Consider the following 26158-nt stretch of genomic DNA (forward strand, 5'->3'; position numbering starts at 1 on the left):
AAAATGCCCCATCCGTACATCTTTTTTGTCCATACATCTCTTGTCCACTCAAAAAAACCCTTCTGTCCGCCCAAAAACCCCATCCTTACATCTTTCTGTCCATCCAAACCCCTCTTCTCCGGCTTTCATTCCGTCCTACGCGTAACTAAAAAAACCTGTTCACACATAAACCTTGAATCTCTCTCTCTCTCTTTCGATGAATGGGTAAATACCCCATTTTTATTGTAAACCAATTGTCTCATGGGCCAATTTTGGTCTTAGAAGACGTTAATGTATCTTTCTTTCTTTCTTTTCTTTCACATGTATCACGTGAAATGTTATATTTTTCCTCTCATAGGTCATATTTTACCTCCGAATACGATAATAGAATATATCTATCAATCTCTGCCCATCGCTCGTATGTATTTGACATTCGAGTATGATAATTAAATCTTACTTGTTGGTCCCACACATCATATTTGTCTTCGACAGACACATCCAAGGACTCTCATAAAATCCCTCTCTTTGTCGTCACTGGTTCCATTGTTCGAATCCTCTCTTTTCTTTTTCTTTTGAAAAAAAATCATGTAAATTTCATTGTTCCTAACTTCTTAGCCTTCTCTACTTGTCTATATTAGTAGCGGGACATCTCGTAATGCCATTATGAACCCTGAATATGCGTTTTTTTAAAGGAAATGATCGTCCCCATGCCAACTATCGAAAGCATATTTCAAATGTGTTGCACCTCGCAATATGGTAAATATTGGAACAAGATCTCCAACTCATCATCTAAACCGTTGTTGTGAAGTAACGTGGGCACGGTGTGGAAATTGTGTGAAAAGGGGGCTAGAAGACAACGTTCAAATGTGGAAGAGAAAGGGCCCAAGATGTAGGAAAGAGGAGTGTGTGAATGTGGGATAAGGAAAAGTAAGAGAGAGAGAAAGAGAGATACACTAACTTCTTCTAAGACCAAAATTGGCCCATGAGACCATTGATTTATAACAAAAATGGAGTATTTACCCATTCATCGAGAGAAGAGAGTAAAAAAGCACAAAAGCCATGTAATAAAGTTGGTGATAATGAGAGGTGAAAGGTCTAGGGGTTAAAACCCTTCACTTTCACTCTATATTAATTGGTCAAAGATCAAATGTTTAAAGGATCCTTTTTAAGGAGCCTTTATTCCCTTCGAAAAGAGAGGGAATAAAGAGCATTGAATGTAAAGTGGCTTCACTAATCTTCGTCTTCCTTTTTTTCTGGTTTTCTTCTTGATTTATATTAGTTTCTTGGAGCTCTTGTTTTCCTCTCTTCCACCTTACTTGACACAAGGCGTATTCGTCATTGCGTGTTCATGTACCCGTTCACCGTAGCAAGTTCAAGTGCTTCCGTTCGGGTGAATCATTCGTGGCGTTGGTGTAAGCGCATCCACGTTCGCCATTGCAAGCCCGAGAGCTTGTCGTTCGTGTGGTCGTGTAATCGTCTTCGAAGAGTTCATGCTGACGGATTTCTATCTCCCTCCCTCTTTTAGCTCCGTTGGTCTTACAAATCTCGTGCGGTATTGTCGTGTCAAACCAAGCCCGCCCTAAGTGTCGTAATTGTAATCCCTACTTGTTGAATCTTGCATAAAGAAATTGTGTTTTTGGTGTCTGAATCTTGGTTCCCTTTCTCTCATCGCAACGGACATCGTGCTCCCCTTTTTGTGTGTTTGGAAGCTCCTTGTCAGAGTCCGTGGCATGTTAAACCCATGGTCGTGTTTGCGGAAGAAGTGTCGTCAACCGTGACGCCGTCCGTAGTTAGCATACGTCGAGCCTGATAACTCAACGTTTGTCAAACCCAAATGAACAAAGACTCCACGGGTCGAAAACATTGAAAGAGTGAACCATTCAATGAACGAACGTTCGGCACGTGAACCTCCGGAGAGTGAGCATCTTATGAGTCGAAAGATTGACGAGGCTCAAGCTCTTTTTCCCCATCTCCAACTCCCTAGTCCATGAACCCCATGATCCCACCCAAATGACACCTTAACACGAAATCTTCACGACACAAATTTGAATATATCGATCAAAATCCCATTGTTGAGGCAACAAATAATAACAAGATAGCACTTGCCAAATCTCTTATAAGCACTTCCAAATTATATGAGCTATAAGACATTTCATGAACCTATGTGTACTTTCTTCCAATCGAATGATGCAAAAGAGGTATGTACTTGACTTTAATCCTCATTTGCTAAAGGTTGAATCTAATGGGAATTTACCAATCATCACTCTCCATATGAATATTGTTGCATGATATGGCAAATGGGAATGTCAACCACCTTGCATTTGAGTTACGTACATTCCACACTTTCTACTTAATCTACCAATTTGAAACCAACACCATTTTCTTTCATCCGCAAAGATCCATGCAATAATGGTATATCGTGTAATTTCTCCCAAACAACTCCATAATCATCATTTAGCCTCTTCAAATTCTGACAACCTTTGGGATTCACTATCAATCACATCCCCCAATTCTATATTTGTCTATCAAAGCAAACGATTAAATTGAGATATCAACTTCTCATTTCCATGTCAGTGTAATAATTAAGAATAAACAACCAAATCATTTTTTAATGAATTACAAAGCTCTCGATCACTTGATGGTGCCCACTCAAAAAAAAGATAAAGGCATCTTGCAAGAGCTTTCCAATTGTTGAGCACATATTGAACGTTGAATCTTAAGAGGAATGCATCCATTCAGCAATGGCCACCACGATGCTTGATTCTTAGTAATGCAAGTTTGGGCACAATTTACCGTATCTTCAAGATTACATATATGTATATAGGAGGAAGTCTCACCTTATTTATTGTACGGAGAGTGATTTTGAATGATTGGGATAATAAGGGCCAGTGAATACATAAGGATAAGGTATCGATTGGGTGTTGTTGTTGTAAATGTTCAAGTGATTGGCTAGTTTGACTCTAAATTGAATGACAAATGTATGAATTGGAAGTCTCAAATATGACCATTTCATATGCAACTCAAAGTGGTTCAATTTTTCTTGGTACCCATGTTATTATATTTGACCTTTGAAGATGATAATAAATATTTGTACCTCTAATGGATCTTGGAAGAAGTTATGGCCAAGATGGTACAAATATGATACAATGGAAGGGATTAAGTGATGGCTAAACATGAAAACATGCATAGTCTAAAAGCCATTATATATATGGTCTATGATATGATACTTCTGGTTTCACTTTTCTTCGAAGCATGATACCATTCAATTGTACCCTCCTTGTAACAAGTTATTTGAATGCAAACTAAGAGTTTAGGGTTTAGGGTTTACTTTTAGTGTTAATCCCTTTACATTTGCAGTGGAGAAATGATGGGTTCTTCAATGGGCATGCATTGATTGTAAGGTGCAATCAATGAGTTGAAATCTATTTGGTGGATAAATGCAGTAAAACAGGATTTTCAGTAATGAAGGCAAAAGAAGGATGATGAAATGTGTTTCAAGATATGCAACTTTCACTTTCCAGACACGAGGCTTCAAAACGATGGCAAACGCTTATAACGGAAAAGCATTGCATCCTAAAGAGTGATACGTAGGTATTTTCTTGATTTACCATGTGTATATTTACAAGCTCGCTTTAAGTACTCACACAAATGATGGCATAGCGTCATAGTGATAATGCTTGAGCTTTACAACACAGGTTTGACTGTTGAGAAATGCTAACAGAAGGATTGTGCTAATATAAATGTGTCAATGATATACTGGCTATTCTGATGGGTATCCAATGATAATTGGATATCACCTCTTATTGGCTACCATAAACATTTTATCTTTTCATTGCATTTTTTTCTTTACAAAGACAGCATCGCGTAATAGGCTTTTCTTTGCACGTCAATATAACTTGCATTCTTTCCATCATGAGAGCTCAAAGAATGTATTTTTGAGCATCTACAGGTTTGAGCTAAGCTTTTAGCTCATTACCTACACCTCCCATTACGAGGATCGGCAGACCTTTGAGTTGAAGTTAAATCTTGGCTTTGAATAGTTGCATTGGTTGGCAGCCTCTTGTATTAAAGGAAACTTGGTTTAGGGAACTCACGATAGTCATCACTTTTGGCTACTGATTTGTGCCTGGTATCTGGTATCTTAGAAAGCACATGAGGTTCCTGGCTCCATTATATCCCTTTGTTGTAATCGTGCATTGATGTTCTTCTTAATATGCATTCTCAGGACAATCGTTAACTGTTTAATCCTGGTTTCATTTAGTTGCATATGGCTTCACATAAACCCATATGCACCCACAACTTATTGATCTGCAAAAATAATATATTTGGCCTTGTTTTCTATCCTAACAAGAAGTTTTTTTTATACAGCAAAAGCGCACTCCCTTTCTCAACCCCCATAAACAGGGTCATATATGTTGTCTGGTAAAGTTGCAACAAATCTTTCACTCAAAAGTAAAGCATGTTCAAAGGCTTTTTTACCAACACATACATTCCCTGAACTTTTACAGCCACTCAAAAGTGTGTGCCATATTTCTGGATTACAAGAGAAAGGCATTCTCTCGATCATTTCTATGGCACCCTGTATTTCTCCTGAACGGCAAAGAAGGTCAATCACACAACTATGATGTTCAAGACTTGGACTTATGCCATAGTCCTTGCTCATCGATTCAAAGTATGTTTGGCTTCTCTGAAATAGTAATACACGAGTGCATGTATTTAGAAGGATAATGAATGTGATTAAATCAGGCTTTGTATGATTAGCTATCATTTCATTGAATAGGGAGAAAATATTCTCGCTATCACCAATTTGGGCATATCCCGCAATCAATGCATTCCAAGAGGCCACATCTTTTACTGGGAGCCTGTTGAAAATTTGATTTGCAATGGTCAGACAACCACATTTCGCATACATGTCAATTAGAGTGTTAATGATAGCCACGTCACTTTCCACAAAACCTTTCTTCATTATTTCCATGTGTATGTTCTGGCCTTTTTCTATGGATCCTATACTGCAACAAGCTTTTAAACCTGAAAGATATGTAACTGCATCAGAAGAGATATTATCGAGTTTCATTCGTTCAAAACATCTTAGTGCTTCCTTATAATATCCATGTTCAACATATCCTGATATAAGAGCATTCCATGACACTATATCATGTTCTTGAAGCTTCTCAAACACATGTTGTGCTTTTGCAAGTGAGCCTCCTTTACTAAACAAATCAATCAAAGTACTTTGAAGGAAAGGATTCATGCACACACTTGTATTTGCAATATTATTATATATCTGCTGGCCCTTAAAAGTAGCTCCAATGCATGCACACGCTTTTAGGACACATGTCATAGCAATAGCATCTGGCATAAGCCCTTCAAATTGCATCTCTTCGAAACATCTAAGAGCTTCCTTAGTATGACCATGCTCTGCATACCCTGCTATCAATGCATTCCACGATATTGTATCACGGATCAAAAGCTTATCAAACACTTCTTGTGCTCTTGTAAGTGAACCACATTTGACATACGTATCAACCAATGTGCTCACTACAATAGGATTTGATTCCAACAATCCCTCTATCTCAATCATAGCATGCATTTCACTACCCTTATTCACATCTCCTACTATTCCACATGCTTTCAATATAGATACTGATGTGGCTCCATCGGGGTGGATGCCTTCAACTTGCATCTGCCTGAAATGCTCCAGTGCCTTCTCACAACAACCATGCCGAACACATCCTGTAATAAGAATATTCCACGAGACAGTGTCCCGCACCAAAAGTTTGTCGAAAATTTCATGTCCTTTAGCAAGCAAGCCACACTTGAAATACATATCAACCAAGATGTTGCTAAAGACAATATCCTTTTGGAGCAGCCCTTTTCGTTCGATCTCGGCATGTATTTCTATCCCCTTGTAAGGATCTTCCTCACTTCGACAAGCTTTTAAACCGCAAATGAATGTGACTCTATCTGGAAGAATTCCTTCATGTTGCATTTCTTCATAACATTTCAATGCTTCTTCACCATATCCATACTCAACATACCCTGACATAAGGGAATTCCAAGATATTATATCTCTAACTAGAAGTGTATCAAATACTTCTTGTGCTTTTGAGACAAAACCACATTTTGCATACATATCCACCAACGCATTGCTGACAAAGCTATTGTTCTTCAGAAAACCTTTCCTTTCAACTTCGATGTGTATATTGTGACCCTTCTCTCTCGCTCCTATTTCTCCACAAGCTTTCAAGCTATAAACATATGTGATAACATCTGGGTATACACCCTTCACTTGCATCTTGTCAAAACACTTCAGAACCTCATTGCCCTGACCAAGCTCGGCATATCCACCGATCAGCGAGTTCCATGATATCACATTTGGTGCTGGAAGCTTTCTAAATATGTCTAGTGCCATAGCCATCCATCCCTTTTTAGCATACATATGAACCAAAGCATTGCCAACACATGCCTCTCTTTCCAATAACCCTAACCTTTCAACTTGCACGTGTATTTCTCGACCCTTGACTATACCTCCTATACCACAGCAAGCTTTCAAGCCACAAATAAAAGTGATTGCATTTGGAAAGAGACCTTCACCTTGCATTTGATCAAAACACTCGAGTGCTAATTCACCTTGTCCATGTGTTATATACCCTGTCATAAGTGTGTTCCATGACGCAATGTCTCGTTCGGGGAGGGAATCAAACACTTCTTGTGCAATGCCAAGCAATCCAACCTTAGTATACATATGAACTACACTATTTCCAACACTAAGGTCTTGTTGCAACAAACCATTTCTTTTAACCTCTGCATGTATCTCTCGGCCTCTTTCAATAGCCCCCAGATTTCCACAAGCTTTCAAGCTCAAAACAAATGTGATAGCGTCAGGCAAAACACCCTCAATTTGCATGTTCTCCATACATGCGAGAACCTTTTCACAATGCCCATACTTAGTATAGACTCCAATGAGACGATTCCATGCAAAAATATTTCGAATTGGTATCTTTTCAAACACTTGCAGAGCTCCAGAAGAAGCAGAGCTGCATACAGAAGGCATATCGATACAAACAGAGCTCTTTCAACAAGCCCTGTTCCAAGGAAGTATGTATGGAATTGGATGCCCTTCACAATCTCTTTCATGTCGGCAAAAAAAAGATCCTTTGATTAAAAGGCTATAAAATGCATATAAATTCTTGATTCAACGTTTTCTTTGGTGTAATCCATCGAATGATAGAGAACTAGGGCATGTTGTGAGATTCCACATTTTCACCATAGCCACCAGCCATGGGAATGGAAACGGCAAGGTGAGATTTCTATGGGTTTTTTCTTAGACTGAGTTAATAAGAATCCATGGATAGCTTGAATCAAAGTGATCTCAATCTGAGATTGCAGTTGCAGACTGCAGTTGCATTCTCCTCATTAATGTGGAGAACAGGGCATGTGAGGAAACCTTCTCTTTTGGAGAGGCAACTTCTCTGGTTTTAATTTTACTGTATTTCCAGAACAAATGCCCCCCCATCCTCTCTACTTTACCATAATTCCAGAAAAATGCCCTCATACCCTCATGTTCCTCGAGCAGGCCGGAAACCCAGGACTAGCTTCTCACTTCTTGAAATGAACAAATGATATGAAATTATTCGATCCGTGAAATATCTTGAATCGTAGTCCTCTTCGGAAGTGTCCGGATCGGGAAGACTAATCCAGTAATAACTATTGCATGTCTTTCATTGAATGGTCTATTGTCCCTACGGGTGAAGGCTTGTCACGTAACAATTAGCAGCGGTTTTGTTCGGTTCGAGAGTGGTTAACTCAAACCGTTTAAACCCAGATCGTTTAGAAAATTTGAAACAAAAACCAAACCAAACCATGAAACCGTTTAAACCGAACCGTTACAAAAAAAAATCAAGCTCAAACAAAATGGTTTTAGATATTTTTAAACCATTAAAACAATGGTTTCACGGTTCGGTCCAAATGGTTTTAGAGATTTTTAAACCTTTAATCCGTTAAATTGTTAAAACCGCAGCTTCATGGTTCAGTTTTGGTTTTTGAGTTAGGTCAAAATTCAAATTTTCACATTTTTATTTTAAAATTTTCAATATTTCAGATTTGAATTTTTCAAAATTCACAATTTTTTCTTAAAATGTTCAAAAAAATATTTAAGAAAATGATCAAGTTTCAATCCCTAACTGTCAAATTGTTTATACCAGAAACCGTTAAGCCAATAAAGGCTCAAGTTGAACCATTTAAACCATTAAGCCACGGTTTCACATTTCAAGAACCATTGCCAATTGTTAGGTGTGTGCTTAATTGACAACATTCGTGTCGTGGGTTTTGAGCCCCATGTCTCATGTTCCTAAGGGTTTTTCAAGTCACCAACACAAAGAATTAGTGTGTGACCAAGGCTTGTTTGGTGAATTAATTTTCATTGTGCATTGAAGATTTATGGCGAGGGAGATCCTAATGGGGCGAAGCCGTAATGTTGAGTTTGCTATCTGAGACTTGGCGATGATAGGTTATTGGTTTTGTGGATAGTTTTTTTATGCCAACGTGTTGTAATCATTTGGGGCCTTCGATTTGAATCCATTTATGTAATCGATTTCAAGGCTCATTTCTCGTGCTTCTTTGCATTTCTTCACAAAGTCCACCAATTTCTCAACTAAAGAGAGGGAGTGAATTTTTTCAAAAACCCAAAAAGAAATGTCCATTCAAATTCGCGGCTAATGGCTAATGAAGACAAGTTATCATTTGGTAATCGTTCTAATTTGCTGCAAATTTATCACTAGTTTCAAATTAGCAATTAATCATCTTGATTTTATAGGTTTCATTTTTTAATATCAAAATTTCAAAAGTTGACTAAAAAGAAAATGAGTAAGCATTCTTTTTGGGGGCCATGGTAATTTATAGTGGCATTTTGATAATCTGTCCTTATTGTTGCACGCATTCTTGGAATCTTGTTAATTGTTGAGGGACATTTTGGAAATACGACAAACACTAGAGTTGCATCTTGATAATGTTGCCCTTACCTTATTGTAAAAATCAAATTGAGTTATCCCTATACTCAACTTGGCCCAAATTAATAAGTGTGTACACAAGAGAAAGCATTAAGTTAGAACTTCAATGTCCATCACGTGAATTCAAACCATTCAACTTGGTGCATGGTACCACTATCTTGAAATCAACATCGCAATCTTGCTACAAGACAATGTGATTGATAGCTAATGATACCCACAATGTATCCATGCATCGTAAAATACAGCTGCCCACCAACTCGTGGGTAACATCATATTGGATTGGACACTAACATCTGCAATTTATGTGCTCAATGATAACTCTTGGATGAGTTGTAGCCACCACTTACATGTGCTTCATCAATAAGATGGGGAAACATTAGCACTTTCCACTCATTTGCATTTATTACAACCCACAAATCGGTATGGTATAAACATAGTGTATGGTAGGTCACCTTCTTCACATTGTAGCGGCCAGTTAAAAGGTGTTGCCAAACATAGAAGCAATGCAAAGAAGGGATGATGGTATGCATAGCTGTATTGATAATAAAATATCTGGACTAAAACTGAAAATTTGTAGTTCATGTTTAAGATGCCCTCAAGCTTGGCAATATAGGTGAAGTTTTTCTCAAAAGAACTCGACTCATGCAGAAATTGCCCTTGTAAAATAGGAGGCTCAATAACGTGGCAACATACCATTGTATATGTAGGATCCTACTTGCGACTTTATTAGATCCCATTATGCAATGATGGGATTTACGTGTTTTTAACCCATTATAACAAAATTTGCGCACTAAACAATAATACGAAGGACAATTGTGCGCTTTAGAAAATCTTGTTTTTGAACAAAGTTCATATTTTGCAATCTTGTAGCCAAAAAGGCTACTTCCAAACAATTAATCCTCATGTATGAGAATAGAACAGACACCTTAAAGATGATGTGATGTACAAAAAAGCGCAGCACTATTACTACGAAAGAACTTTACACCTACATAAATAAAATCAAGACACTATCCACTTTTGAAGCTATGACAAGTTCTTAAATGCTAGATCGTTATCCAAACCAAGAGACATGTATCTTTTAATATAACACGTGAATGTTTCGTTTCCATGGATTGATATTCACTATGAGCAATCCTAAGTTCACCCAACCTTTTCTAAGTCTTTATTAATTTCCTCACACGCCCATAATGTTTCGTTATTTGCACAAACACCCATGGCCAACAACCAAAACAATGTTGCCACTCAAATGGCACACATAATTGCTCTTCAAACAATTGACTTAAGCCATTTTGGTAAATAAATTTTCCCTATGGAAATCGCCAAAATACCCCTATCTTTTGAAAATGACCAGAATACCCTTTATATTTTAACTAGATAAAATCAACCTCAAATAGTCTCACATGACCAATACAATCGATCTCGCACTCCACTTGACTCGCTTGACTCATTGAACAACACCACTAGTCATTTTTCCGAGCTCCGAAAAATACATCTCTACAGAACGATGAATCCGATCTGGCATTCATTCCATGTTATTTCAATCTTTTCAAGGTATTTTTGGTACATTTCCTGCAGTATATATCAATACCTTGTTCAGGACTATATATATTATAGACATCTCAATGGAGTAGATAACTCTCATCTTGATGAGAAAAGTTTTAACAATGTTTCAAGTGAGGCATAATCAAGACAAGTTTTGACTCGAATTGAAGACTGTCTATCAATATGCTCTGTTTTGGTGGATAATCCATTGTGTTTCATCCATCCTACAAGTATGGTACACCATCATCTTTCTGTATATACCTCAATCCTCACAAGATAGCACTGTTTCTTGTTCCAAAATATTCCTGGTTCTCTCCTTTGCTAAATTTAATACCCGCATTCTGAGATCAAGCTTCATGCATTCACATTTTCACTCATGGGAGCTTCCAATTAGGATGATTTGGATTGAATGTGCACCATACTTCCCTTTGAGCACGCATATATATTGTATTTATCTATAGTGGAAAGCTATAGGACATAACTGCAACGTAGAAACAGAAACAAGTATCAGATCTGAAATGCCATGATGGATTGGATTGAATGTAAAATAATGTGAAATTTTGCATCTGATGATCACTCTAATCTTATGAACAAAGATTATATGCTTTTACTTCACATTACATTGCACTTGTCATTTTCCTTTGCCCAGAAAGTTTCGGAAGAATGAAAATGTTCGTCGGGCTGTAGAAACACAATCCAACCAACCAAAAGTTTGTGTTTAAAATGGATTCATGCTAAAGTTGAAGGATTGCAAATATTGATGCCAAATCTTACGATATCTTACCTTTTCCGGAGGAGCCTGAACTCTTTTGGGGATCTGAAGAACCACTTTCTGGATGCTTTGCTGCCCGAGATAAAGCAAAAAAAAAAGTAAGACAATATGAAACCAATATGTCTTTTATGCATTCTGATAGAAAAGTAAAGATATTTGATATATATATGTATGTATGTATGTATGTATGTATGTATGTATAATCTGACTTGTATGCAGAGGCTAAAACAAATTGCTTTTTAATGCAGATTATAAAAAGTGTCTGAATCAAAAAGTAATTTGTTTTAGCTTTCTGCATACCTGACTTATATGCAGAAAGCTAAAACAAATTACTTTTTGTTACGACCCTAAGAGATTCATGCTTACACCCTGGTTAGACAAAAACCCCCTTAAATCTTGATCGATATTTTACCTGGGTCTTTAACTCCATTTCTCATCAAAGACGAATCAGAATGCCATTTCTTGTCATCTGACAGACTCCTATGCTTAGAAGATCTTCCATCCACTCTATCCCTCTCCATGTTTTCATTCCTTGTAGGGGTTGTTAAGGCTCGACTCTGTGGACTTCTTCTCCTAAATGACAGTAGACTTTTGAAACCCTTGTAATAGTGATCTTTCGTAGGTGTACTAATTTGGGCTGCAGAAGGAAGTGAAGACCTCCCTGAAGAACTCTTATGTTTTGTGTGATCTCCATTCAAACTTCCGATTGAGGAAGTTGTTGTTGGAAGAGTGATTAATGGCTCTTTATATGCCTCTGCATTCTGTGTACAAACTTGATCAACTAAGGTTAAATTAGTCATGGCTCGATCAGCAGATGCCTTTCTGAAGGAATCTATCTTCTGCTTAGGCCCATCTGGATCTTTCACTACAGAATGGATTACAGAAGACGACGCGTCAGGGTCCTCCTCCCCAATTCTAGAGTTAGACATGAGGATAGTATTTGAGAAAGAAAAAACTGGCTGAAAGGCATTCTTGATTGGATAATCCATTTCTCCTCCATGTGATCGGCTTGATTTGAAGGGTCTTGATTGTTCAGATACCCAAGGAATAGAATTGATTTGCTCCACACTTTTGTGGCGATTCCTATCTTGACTTGTTTCAGAATCAATATTTGGCTCTGAACTCTTTACCTCACCATTCACAGATTTGTGTGAGTCTAACACAAGCTGATGTGAGGTAGTATATGTTCCTCTAGAAGGAGAGAGAGACAGGGAGGCAGAGGGTGAGGGAGAGGGAGAGGGAGAGGGAGAAGAGTTATTTCTTCTTCCCTCTTCAGAGGCTTCTATTGAGTTTATGTCCTCTTTAACCAGTTCCTTTCTCATGATAATATCATTGCTTTGAGTCTTTTCTGATGAGTCCACATATGTTATCTCTGAAAGTGAAGCAGAAGACCTAATTCCTTTTAGTCCTACATAAGTTTCAGAAATTCCTCCTTCTCCAAAGGATTCTGTTTGGACACTTACATCTGGCTTAATCTTTATCCTGAGAACATTAATGTTGTTGCTGTCCTTTATTGTTGGAATAGGCAACTTATCCACTACAGTCAACTTTTGAGGGCTTGTAACGTTTACCACTTTGGCTCCAGATCTAGCACCATCACCCTTCTTAAGAAAATCTTTGCCTTCCACAAATGAAATTCCATTTGAATTTGGCGGTTTCAATGATACTTCCTGCACCAATTTTGACAGAGATGTAACTTTCACATTTGTATCCAATAATGATGTCTTTACTCTGAGTTTTGCGCCAATGGTGTCTATGGAAGAAAGTGACACTTTTGGCAAAAGAAGTGAGCTTTGTCCCTTGAATCCGTTAGAGGTTGATACACTTTGCTTTGTAGCACTCCCTAAGGTTATCTGACCATCACTAACATCAGAAACCATTGTTGTTATATCCTTCGCTAAATGTACCTTTGGGGGAACTTCAAGCTTAACCGTGTCGAGTGAAGAGCGAGATGCATTTCCAGGCTTCAAGCTTGTAAAAATCTCTGTTTGTCTCTGAGGATGATGATGGTGATCCATAATAGATGGTGAAGAACTCCGGACATGATTTCTAGTGAATCTGAAAGATATCTTTGATGTAACTTCATTAAATTCTAGCTCCTTTGGTTTGGGAGCAATTCTCTGTTGAAGTGATGGCATAGAATGGGAACCAAGCAGCGATGATGGCCTGGCTTTTTGAACCAATGACGATGATTTTATAAATGAACTCAGCTTTGATGTAGGAGGTGGAGAACTTGTAGATTTTCCTCTTGTGATGGAAGAATTCACATTTTTCCGAGCAGCTATTCTTTCCTGCCTCTGAGCTTTGAGCACGTCTAGTCTCTTCCTCTCTTCATGATCCTACAAAGAAAACAAAAATAAGAATTAGCTTCATGTTACTTCTAAAGTACGCATAACTCACCTCTCCTTTTGAGCCAGAAAAATAAATGGCCCTAATGTACAGCAACAAGTACGTACAAATTTGTGTGCATAATATACAGACATGCATGTATACATACATACTTGTTCAATGTTACAACTCAGAAGCAAATATCTATGATAAGCAACATAAAGAGAATGTACATAATACATTCTCCCTAGAGTAGATGCCACTTCATAAAGAGATCAATCAAGGAACTATCAATTCTAACATGATGACCAAATTCAGGTATGATAAAGGCCACAGAGCATTGTGTCTCAAAACAGTCGAAAATATAACACAAAGTTCAATTTGCAGTTTATGTATAATGTGTCTAATGGCCATAGAGAATCTTGGCTCAAAGACGCATCTCAACTTTTAAATCAATTTCCACCAGGGTTTGTTTATGTGAATATCATAACAGAGAGAATTCCATCAGGTTACTGAGTAATTCCAGGATATCGATTAGCATCAAATTTTCTTACTTCCCCAAATGCCTCGAAGTTTTCCATTGTTGGCCTCAAAATGCCCTTGGGTCAACCATGTCTCCAGCAATTATATCTGCTGTTTGAGCAATTACATGGTCGATTCATCCCCTTTTCCCCAATTATATGTGCTATTTCAGCCATTATCGAATCCCATTTTTCTCTTTTTTTTGTGGGTGGAGGTGAGGGAGAGGTGGTTTGACCCAGGGCATTTTGAGATATACTGAAAACTTAGGTGAAATGGGAAAATGAAGTCTCAGGGGTAACTTTAGAGGTTTTTCCCTTTACTTAAAATACAGACATGCTCCAAACACATCTATTTTCATTATCATTTTTATGGCCCTCCAAGTTCTTCATCGAACACTGAGAAATTTTTAAAAAACGTTCTCTGAACTCAGCTCACTCAGAAAAATGTAGCATGTTTTATTTACAGTAAAGGAGAAAAAAAAAACCTTCTCTTCTTTGCTCTTCTTCAAGGCTGCTTTGTACGCTCTTATTTCATCAGCACGTAGTTGTGCTTCCATTACATGAGTTGGTCTTTCAGCTCTTCTAACTCTACTTATATCACCTTTCCTCTTCTGTAAAACCTCTTCCATTGCTTTCATCTTCCCGTCTCTTTCAACCCGCTTTGAGCTTCCAGAATGGCCCCTTAGTTTAGCTTCCCTTTTCTCATTATATTGATCGAGAAACTTTTTAACACGTTCCTGAGATGGTTCACAATGCCCATTCAAGTGTTTAGAAGATTGTGTTTGATAAGTAGGTTTTATAAGATCAACGTCAATCTTCATCACATCATTGACATGATCTGTAGATGAGCTATTCTTTTGCCTTCTTGGCATCATTAATAGGTCATCATGTTCTTGTTTGTCAGCCATTGAATTGACCATCAGTGCTTTCCTTGACATCATGTCATAGATTTTACTACCTTGCATCTCAGATTCAATGAACATACTCTTTCTTTGGTCTTGCTCTTGATCTATAGGTTGCACACGGACAAATGACATGCCATCTAATGGCATTAGATCCTTTTCTATCTTTATTTTGCCAGGAATTGCTTCAGGTTCTTGAAATTCCAATCGTTTCTTCGACCTAATTCCAGGGCTATAATCGGTGTGTTGACCAAAAAGCAGGAAAGAGTTGTCAATGGTGGAGCTCATTTTGGATTTCTGATGCTCAGCATCGAGCATTGGAGTAAATGAGACGGTATTTTCACTGTTGACTGACCTTCCGTTTTGGAGCAACGTTATACTCTCATCCACTTCCTTAATCTGTGAAACATGTCTAGTGGATCCAAAGCTTCTTAAGGTTTCTTGTTCTGACTGACTTAACTCACTGTGATCACCCTCTTCTCTTCTGAATCTATAGTTCTCTTCCTCCTTGTTCTTATAATTCTTCCAGTTAGTGTGAATATTCAAATCTGCAGAATCAGCCCATCTCCTCCTTAAACCAGTGATCGATGTGTCCATAGATGAGTCCATTACATCACTAGTCTCGTTATCATAGTCATCTCCCACTGACTCTTCATCAGTGACTATTTTACGTTGTCTCCGACGATTACCACTGGTATTCTTACAATTCACCATGCCTTCATGGTGTATACTTCTGTTGCCTATGCTCTCTCTCCCTCCAGGTGAAAAATACTTTATTTCATATGCATTTTGATAGGTTTGAATATCAGGAGAGAGCTGATTATGGGTGTCCATAAAATGGAATTTTGCAGCAACATCTGGGGGCGGAGACATATCAGAGAGAATATTGAAGCTTTCCTGACTACCTGGGCTGAATCCATGCTGATGTACTTGAGACGGACTGGTGTTATTTGTAATAGTGTAAATATTAGGCCATTCTCTAGCAGTTGACCAATGGCAAACTTGGGTAGCAGGGCTTGAGTTAATATAGACTGGTAATTTCTGTTGATATTGTCTCTCTACACTAAAGGGATGGTCAGAGCTTCCAAAACCATCGTCAAGCTTCCACTCATCATGAGAAACACTTAGAAAACCAGGTTTAAGCTCAGTGTGACACTGTGATTCTGAACGGAGTTCATTTCCAGTAGTATGAGTTTCTACTTCACTTTCACAGTTTCGAATGGCTGTGCATCCTGTTTTGGCAACAGCCTCCACAAGGTCTTTATCTATTGACAACATATCATCAGAACAAAAACCAGGGATGTGCTGTTTCTGGCATAAGGTCACAAACTTGATGCATGCTTCCCTGGAAGAAAACATATAGAAGTATTATTTTATGAATTAAAATGATAAATAGATAAATAGAAGTTAATTGATGATTTCCACTTACTTCATTCGGATAGCTCGGAAGCATTCCGAAAACATGATTAATTGCATCAAATGGCTTAGCTCAAACCCTGCGGCCGTGGCACGAGCAAATGCCATTCCTTGTTCTTTCTGTAAGGCTGATCGACGAGCATTTAAGGCCCTTAATAATTGATCCCTGTGGCAAAAGTTAATAAGCATTACTTCCAAAAAAGGAAACACTTTTTAATTTATGTGATCCATAATTCATAGAAGCACATCTTTTATTGAGAACAACTATTAAAGCTCTTCATCAGAGATGGTAATTACAAAGTGTTCAAGCAACTGTTATAGTGTGTGATCTCAAATCATTCATAGACATAGCTTTCAAAAAAGAGCATACTTTGTGTTCTTTGCAGGTGTGGGTTCACTGCCATATTCTCGCCTGATCTGTGATTCAACCAAAAGCCTTCAGAGGTAGAAGATGTAATACAACAGAAGAAGCTCAGAACACATGAATTACACAGGTCAATATTAATTACATTAGCCATTATGAGCTACAAGGAAAGTGATGAGTACCATTTTTGAATATGGGCTCTTCTCTGTTGCTAATGCCAAATTCTCACCTGTAAAAAAGTATCTCGTCTGTGATTAAACCCTAACTATATGAATCTTTCCCTTCATTTTCTCTCAAGTTCTAGCAGTAATCGGGTCATTGTATGAAGACAACATCAGAATCTGATATGTAAAGATCATATCACGTACCATGTAAAGAACTTGATGGCGAATCAAACATAAATGCATCATCCTGAAAGTACATCCAGTTCCAGATCTTATTCATATATAAGTTATTTTTTCCATCAAGAATATCTGTTTTGTCTTTGAGAGATAGGAAAAGACATCAAGAAATCATACGCACTCTTGTTGGATCAAGGTTCTGCTTTCCGATTGTCTCTTCCAGTTGGATGAGCTCACATTCAATCGTATTCACTCTCTCGATTACCTCAGGTGTACTCACAAACCTAACGAACCTGGTGGAATTTTTGTTTGTTGATCACCCAACCATAAAATTTCTGTCAGAATTATGAGGAGAAATGGCAAAAAAGAAAAAGAATGTATATATAATATAAATCTACATGTAGGCATACACATATAGGCACAAATGTATATTTATACCTCTCTACAGTGTCTTTTGTGAACCAAGATGACTTATTGTAGTTTGGAGCTGGTTCGATTTGGATGGAATAACCTCCTGTCGCAAACTGTTCTTCAGCAGTTTGTAAGTGGGATAAGAATGGATTGAGCAGACCAGACGTGAGTTTCTCTGTCACAGATCCTGATACAACATAGAGGTCGAACCTATCCGAGAGAGAGAAAGAGATGGTTCAGATCAAGCGTGCAAAAATCACGCATTATTCCCAAATATAGAAGTCCACACAGAAATTTAACATAGTTAAGAGAGGTTGATTATCTCTCTGTCTGTGCATGTGTAACGTACCTGGTTCGAGTAGGCGTGAGCTGGAAGATGATATGGTCAAGAACGGTCTGTGATAGAATCATTTTGACAGAGCTTCGTCTTACTGACCTAGTGAGCTCAGACACAAATTGACCTTCACCACAGTTTAATTAGTACATGCATCTTTCTTAGATACATTTTTCTTTTTACTGCCATCCTTGGATCTTTTTTTGGTCTGAGAGGAATGTCGCATCCCACAGTCTTCATGGAGAAGCATTCAGAGAGAAGAATTAGAGTTGACATGGTGAAGCAGGAGCCATGGCGTTTGCGTGTGGAGCTCTGCATTGCTTTTGAGAGCTTCTTGGATGAGACTGCGCAGTGCTTGCCATGATTTCCTACATACCACCGTCAGGATTCTGATTTCTTGGTCTTCTTGGTTGAGATGATTGCTATGGAGGATAATGTACCACAATCACCCTCATCTCAAACAAGCGCGGATGGATATGCAGAAAGCAGAGAATCAGGAGAGAATCAGGAGAAGAGTGAGGTGAGAAGCGGGATCATGCACATCTACATTGTGTGATAGAAGAGTGTGGGAGGAGATGGTGATGGTGGTCTCTGAGAGAGAGAGAGAGAGAGGATGTAAGAGAAAGAAGAAGAAGAAAGGAAGGAAGGAAAGGAGAGGAGAGCAGAGGAGACAGAGAGAAGGGGCAGGGGATGATGATGAAGGAGACAGAGAAGGAACAGTAGAACTCTAGCTAAGGCTACTTACTCTGTCTGAGCAAACACAGACAGAGAGAGACAGACAGAGAGACAGAGAGAGAGAGAGAGTGTGTGTGTGTGTAGAGAGAGACAGAGAGGTGTGTGTATGTGTGTAACGTGTTTGTAGAGACAGAGAGGAAGAGAGAGAGAGAGAGAGAGTGTGCGTGTGTGTGTAGGGAGAGAGAGAGTGTGTGTGTGTGTATGTAGAGTGAGAGAGAGAGAGAGTGTGTGTGTGTATGTAGAGTGAGAGAGAGAGAGAGTGTGTGTGTGTATGTAGAGTGAGAGAGAGAGAGAGTGTGTGTGTGTGTGTATGTAGAGAGAGATAGTGTGTGTGTATGTAGGGAGAGAGAGAGAGAGTGTGTGTGTGTATGTAGAGTGAGAGAGAGAGAGTGTGTGTGTGTGTATGTAGAGTGAGACAGAGAGAGAGAGTGTGTGTGTGTGTGTGTAGAGTGAGAGAGAGAGAGAGAAAGTGTGTGTGTGTAGAGAGATACAGAGTGTGTGTGTAGAGAGAGAGAGAGAAAGTGTGTGTGTGTAGAGAGAGTGGTGTGTGTAGAGTGACAGAGTGTGTGTGTGTAGAGAGAGAGTGTGTGTGTGTAGCGAGAGAGAGAGAGAGAGAGAGTGTGTCGTAGAGTGAGAGAGTGTGTGTATGTGTAGAGAAAGAAAGAAAGAAAGATATATTAACGTCTTCTAAGAGAGAGACAGACAGTGTGTGTGTGTATGTAGATTGAGAGCCAATTCAACGTGTCGGTAGAGAGAGACAGAGTGTGTGTAGAGAGAGAATGAGTGAGTGTGTAGAGAAAGAGAGAGAGTTTGTGTGTGTGTGTGTAGAGAGAGAGAGAGAGTGTGTGTGTGTGTGTGTGTAGTGAGAGAGAGAGAGTATATGTGTAGTGAGAGAGTGTGTGTAGAGATAGATAGCCAGAGAGGCAAGAGTGTGTGTGTAGAGATAGATAGTCAGAGACAAGAGTGTGTGTGTGTGTAGAGAGAGACAGTGAGTGTATGAATGTGTGCAGAGAGAGAGTGTGTGTGTGTGTATGTGTGTGTGGAGAGAGAAATTTAGGAAAGAAAGATGAAGATCAAAGGAGAAGAAGGCATTCATTGTATGAGAGGAGCAGCTTTCTCCAGCTTTCTCCAGAATAAAGAGAGGCTAGATGGATATAGCTCAATTGGTAAGGTTGCTCAATGGAGACCAGGCAGGATCATGGGTTCAAGCCCTGCATTCCACAATGGCATCTAGTGAAATAAGATATCTCATTAGATAACTATCTAATCAAGAGGTGAGAAAATTGGGGTTTTAACCCAAGATGTGTTAACAACTTATTGCTTGGTTAATTAAGCTAATTATGATAATAAATAAATAGAGAGAGAGAGAGAGAGAGTGTGTGTGTGTGCGCGCGCGCTTTTGTTGTTTGGACAAATGGCTGCAAGGAAGCCCCACCAGGAAGAGCGAGAAGCAGGAAGTGTTGTCGCATGTTAACCATAGATGTAGTTGAGAGGAGAGTAGGTGTGTCTCGTCCGACCGCGTCTATTTTGTTGTCCGCCCGCCAAAAAGGAAAGGGCGTGTTTCATTTGTGGAGAAAGTAAAGAGGTTATACCAACTTGTTGTGCGTTCTTATGATTATTGTTGCGCCTATTCACACAGAAAAACAGAATGATGAAGTTGTTCTCCCGAGTCCCAATTTCGATTCATTCGATAGTATGGTGGCATTGGCGTCCACGCCATCTTTATTTTCTCGAGAGCTTGGGTATGGTGTTAACCTTTTTTTATCCTTTTCGCAGAGTTTCTTGAACATGTGCACTTGTACACACTTTTCGGCCCCCTCCTTAGAAGAGAAACGAGAATTCATCCACATAGCAAAAACCGTGCACATGAGAAGGTAAAGAAACGCCCCTCTCATTTCAATACTATTTGTTTAAATGTGTCGTATGGTATCAATAATATGTTTCTTGTATTTCTATCAAGGTGAAAGAAAGAAAGAAAGAAATTTGGCATAAATGAACGACGTGACATTAGAAAGGTAAGTCATTGAAAGCGTTACGAAGGAACTCAAATGGGAAAAAATGGCTTTTGTAGTGAAAAAGTAATTACCATGTGATCTTGCAACGGAAATAATCGCGGAGGTGTCACCCTTGGAGAAAGAAAAACAGTCCATTCCATTCACTTGTCAATGTTCGACGAACTCACTGTTGTGGATAATACAAAAATAAATAGTGCCCTCCAGTGTTTATTGAAGTACTCTTGAAAGGTTATGGAGCATATCAAGCTACACATACCCTTGTTGGACAAAGGAAGATATTAATGAGCTCCTTTAAATAAGAAGTTTACATGCATTGATAAGACAATCACAAATGATTGGTTATCAGTTCTTATGAGTGCGTGACGATGTTAGAGTATCGAGATTCTAAGGTTCAATAGTATAAAATAGTGTTGCGGTCACTAATGGTGAAGCTTTTGGTTTTCAATACTATAATAATAGGCTCAAGTCTCAAGCATCAGGTTTGTTGTTTTGCCAATTATAAAAATTCATTCTAATAGTAGTTTAAGAACATGCACGCTAACGGTTTGCTAACGTATTACTAGGAAAAATTCTTTACAAGTGTACTTGAGATAATGTGCCGCAGCCCGCTCCTTAAAAAAGGTGACTTTTACAATATTGGCATTGATATTGAAGGAGTGTAAAGGATACCAATGCCCTTTGGAAAAGGCCCTACTAATAAAGTGACTATGAGCTTAGGCAACTTGCAAGTTGGCAATAGAAGGGAGATTTGGGAAAGCTACATGGCGCTGGACATACAACTCGTTGGGTGAAAATAAACAAGGGACGATAGTTAGGGCATTGGAATGAAGCTTTAGCGAATAGACCATAGTGGCAACAACCACATTCGACGAGAGAGTGTTGTGCATAGAGCTTTATACCAAAGTATCTTGTAGAGGAGTACGGAGCACATTTAGTATTATTGTCATTTTATGGGATGCAAAACACTAGGGTGCGGCAATGAGAGAGCTTCGAGGGAAAGGTTTGGGAGAAGGGACATGGTCATGACATGGACACAATTCATTAGTTGCGAGATCGTGGGGGACAATGACAAGGGATTCCAAGGGCAATAAAACATTTGACCAAAATATTACCATCCATCAAAGGGTGTCCACTATCTATCTACACAAGATTAAAAAATTTCATGATTAATCAATACATAGTCATAATCGATTGATTAATGGTAAAGGTGAGTACCGTGTGGAAGAGGTTGTGCCAAATCGATTATTTGGTTAATAACCAATCATTTGGATTGCTCATATAAGAAAGTATTAATTAGACAATCATGGCACACCATTAAACACATAATTTGTTGAAGAAAAAGAAAAGACAAGAACAAATCAGTAACCGGTTGGTGACCATGCGCGGTGAAGGTATTAAATCACTTGGCAGATAAGGATTTAATGATAATTTTACACAACCTGAGATCTTGCGAATCCTAGTAAATACAACGTCATTCTTAAAAATTCCCCTTAATTAAATTATGTTCCACGTGAAAGTGATTGGTGTTGGTGTGGTTTAAGAAAGTAAAGTTTATTCGTTTTTTTTTCCAAACAAGCACGTATGTAACTTATAGGGTTGTGCAAGTCCATGAGCACATGGAACTCTCATTTAATTAGCTTGTGATGTCTTTATTTCAGCCCTTGTGCTACTTCGATAAGAAATATCATCAATACCCAACACTTTACAGGGTATCATCAATTACACCCCATGATCTTTTTCGGAATACAATGATATTTTTCTCGAGTCCTTAACAAACAAGAAAAAGTGAAGGTAAAGTATGAATGTAGATAATGAGGATTTCTTTTAATCAAGGAAACCTAATTTCATTATCACACAACTTAATTAGAAGAAAGAAAAATAATCACGGTCAAACTAATTAACTACGATGCCAATGGTGAGAGGTATTTATGCTATCATCCCTCGCTAATCTTGGTACTTGATTCTAGTCATATGCATTTTATTCTAGTACATAGACCACTTCATCTTATTCATCATCACCACTCTTTCGATTGTGGTTGCTTTTAGACAAACATCTTGGCTTTTCTTCACTTTAGACACCTCTCCATCTTGGATCGACCAATGTTGGAGATCTTTCAAAGGTAGAAGTTTCAACCCAAGTAAGCTTAGAAAGTTATTGCCCGACTAGCAATATTATCTAGTACCTTAAATAGTTTATTAATTTCAATATTCAATTTGTTATTTTGAAAGATGAGACAACATTTTAAAATGCTACCACTAGTTCAGTCATACTATTTAGATATGTGTAGCCTATTTTAGATTGATGAGACAACATTTAAAAATGCAATCTCTAGTTCGGTCTTAGTATTTTAACAATGTTTGCTAACTAGTAACATGTGCATGAATGATGGATTAATGTATCAAAATGGAAAGGATTTAGTGGAGACCTCAATGACAGTAAAAAGGGTGTCTTAAAAAAGGTCCTATTATTCTAAAAGAAAAACAAGTCCTCATAGTAAGAATCTCTTCATAGTTTGCCATTGTCTTTGCTTGTATTCTCAAGATGATTGAAGTGAGTGGATGCATGTACACATGGGCATGCTATATATTGGACATTTGACTGGTGGAAGTTGCCATATTTATTGGTCACCCTCACATATATGTACTAAGGAGATGCTATTGTACATGCCACATGGGAAGAGTGCCTCTCTTAATGATGGTGGGCCGTAGCATTAGAGTATCTGAAAGAGGTCACCCTTGTGTACGATATCTTAATAATTGATTATGAACAATTTTTTTCTTTGAGTGTACAATGTGTTTCAATATGTTTTCAGTAGATAATCTTGTTAAAATGTTAGGCGCGCAACACCATTTGAATACGATCAATGATATAAGATAATGTGAAACATTTTAATGAACTTAGATGGAATTAACTCTGTGTGTTTGTAAGAGAGAGAGAGAGAGAGAGAGAGAGAGAGAGAGAGAGAGAGACCAGCCTCTAGGGGACTCAAGCATGAGCTATGGAATCAACAATCCTTACGAAAAATCTTCCGTTGTGTAAGCGGGGTTTTCTAAATGGTCGAACAAAAGCAACAAGTAATTTTTTAATGAAAAACTAAGCTAGTTGTGAAAATTTATTCTTTGGATCTTCCATGAGTTATTGTGTTTGAGTAGATAAGCAAGAGCATGTCTATTGTCATTGACAATGGTTCTGTCCTTGTTAGGAGTTCTTCAAAGATAGTACAACCTTGTATGAGTGCTTGGCAATCATCCCTATTGTTGTAATACACTGAGGGCACATTCATCACATGCCCTCTTTTTTTGGTTCATATTCAACCAATTATCCATTTCATTTCAAAGATGTGTGTGAGCATGTGCGTATGTGATGGTGCACTTGTCCTAAGGGCATTTATGTCCATATGTGACCATTGACGTAAGTCATCCACCTCAATAAATTTCATATTATCGAGTATTCACAGTGTTGCACCATGACCATACTACTTCAAAATGCTATCAAGCTTTCTGAAAATTATACAAATGGTCCTAAAACGTTTTAAAAATTACGGAACCTATTAAAAAAATAATGAATCATAGCTTTGTCCTTCTAACTATAAAACGACAAAAACAATCGCAAAGACCTATTGTTTTCTCTAAGTCGACTCTATCCTCTATTTTCTACAACTTAAATATCCCTCGAGGCTTATTCTCACATGATACGTTGGACTTTACATTTCTTCTCCTCTCTCTCTTTCTCTCGCCTCTACTTCTTTTTGCTTCTTCTTTTTCTATCATTTTAAGCTCTAACTTCAAAATCCACCCAGATCTCTTTCTTGTTGTTAATATTTGATCATTCATGCCGAAACAGGCAAAGGGCAACCCCATCAAGAGAACTAGTCCAACTGTGGGTTGTTAAAGCACATACATAATGGTCCACAATAATTGAGCCCAAGCTTTCACTTTGAACGTATTATTAATTTGTTTTGATAAACCCAAGATTTCAACAAAGACCACCAAGGAACAAGACAAATTTGAACCTCCAATTACACAATTAAGTTCACAACCGAGTTTTTCCATTTACATGACTAAGTCGCATTCCTTGATTGAGTGATAATGGAGGTTGTAGGTTTGAATGTGACTTTATTTTCTACCTTTTTCTTATTCACTTATTTTTTCAATTTTCAATTTTTTGTTTATTTATACTTTTCTCCATTTTTTGTTAATTATTATTGCACACAACCTTGTGTTCTTCATTATTTCCATCTCATCATGACCATCTTTCTTCTCCTCAACACTTCACATTTGCCATTCTCATCACCATTTTTGGTATTATGGGAATTAGCCCTTGTGTAAACATGATTGGCGATTGTTATGATCCATATGGATTCCAAACTCATTCGTGAGGAATGTAGGACAACGGAATGAAGATACACAAATGAGGTGTTTGAGGCATGACCTCCTCTCCATCAACATACTTATATAAACACAATGTGAAACAATCCTCAAGAGGAGGAGATTAAATATATTTAGTGCCATTTTTTTATTTCTTTGTGAACCCCTCCCTATTGGATTAGGCATTAATTACGTGGTTATATAAATACTAGGTAAGAGTAAGTGTAATTATGGAGCACCTTCCTTATAAGAGGACATATTGATGCCCTAAGTGGATTTTCCTTATAACTAATTAGAGTAGACTCATGTGATTAACGTCATCTATCACAACCCATGATGGCACTTGGTGACCAAAATGAATTGCAATTATTATAGTGGATGTCATGCAATTGTGGTGATTCCACTTCCACCACTTACAACCATTGTTGCACATATGCCTATGTGTGACACACTAATACCAAAGCCTTAATAACCGGAAGAGCTCCTATTTGAATATCAAATAATTTTTAGTACTCACTACCAGTGAAGGATAAATTGTTTTTTTGTCATTTAACCTACTCTTTTGCTTTGACTAGCAAAGACAACTTTAATACTAAGACCAACACATCGATGAAAATACCATTTCTTCACCACTAAGCTGTTGAGATTCGCTCCTTGAGATTCGAGAAAGAGAAAGACCGGCTCTGGAATACACAACAATGTGGAAGATAGAAAAAACAAGAAGTGCACAGTACACAATGTTTTACGTGGAAACCCTAAATGGGGAAAACCACTGGAGAATAGATCTTCACTATACAGTGGATATACAAGACGGTGAGATTACAACACTCTCTCACCGCAGAGTTTAACAACCTCATAGGGCTCTTGACGTCTAGCTCACTCAGCTATGGCGTTGTTACCTCTCACTCACACACTCTCTCTTCACTGTCGCGCTCTACAACAAAGGCTCACAACTATTCTATTCTACACACACACACACACACACACACACACACACACACACACACACAAGGTTTGCCCTAAGTATATTTATACTTATAAATTGTATGGGTTATTTTCAAATGTAGCCAATGCTACTGTCATTCCTATTATAACAATGATAGTTAATCAGCCGACAAGATT

The 26158-nt window shown here is 38.1% G+C and overlaps 2 protein-coding genes across 3 annotated transcripts; both read right to left on the reverse strand.

Annotated features, from left to right (window-relative positions):
• Positions 1-3705: 3705 nt before the first annotated feature.
• Positions 3706-7415, reverse strand: LOC147854890 (pentatricopeptide repeat-containing protein At4g13650-like). Its single transcript, XM_087331499.1, has one exon. The coding sequence runs from the start codon at positions 7031-7033 to the stop codon at positions 4367-4369; it is 2667 nt and encodes an 888-aa protein (XP_087187625.1). The 5' UTR covers positions 7034-7415; the 3' UTR covers positions 3706-4366.
• Positions 7416-10482: 3067 nt separating this feature from the next.
• Positions 10483-18264, reverse strand: LOC147854891 (uncharacterized). Of its 2 annotated transcripts, XM_087331747.1 has the most exons (12): positions 17934-18264; positions 17612-17794; positions 17355-17466; positions 17201-17243; positions 17015-17061; positions 16839-16885; positions 16482-16634; positions 14636-16397; positions 11714-13640; positions 11314-11373; positions 11151-11210; positions 10483-11010 (listed from the first exon to the last, which is right to left on the reverse strand). In XM_087331747.1, exons 1-11 carry the CDS (start codon positions 17993-17995, stop codon positions 11161-11163), a joined length of 4446 nt encoding a protein of 1481 aa, XP_087187873.1. In that variant the 5' UTR covers positions 17996-18264; the 3' UTR covers positions 10483-11010; positions 11151-11160. The 2 variants fall into 2 exon arrangements, with proteins under 2 accessions (XP_087187873.1, XP_087187872.1); XM_087331746.1 differs by lacking the exon at positions 10483-11010 and having other exon boundaries at positions 11040-11210; positions 17934-18263.
• Positions 18265-26158: the final 7894 nt, after the last annotated feature.

This window comes from Azolla caroliniana, unplaced genomic scaffold (assembly GCF_043228905.1).
Source record: "Azolla caroliniana isolate FFs.n. ecotype wild unplaced genomic scaffold, voAzoCaro1.0.p SCAF_15, whole genome shotgun sequence".
Classification (NCBI taxonomy): Eukaryota; Viridiplantae; Streptophyta; class Polypodiopsida; order Salviniales; family Salviniaceae; genus Azolla; species Azolla caroliniana.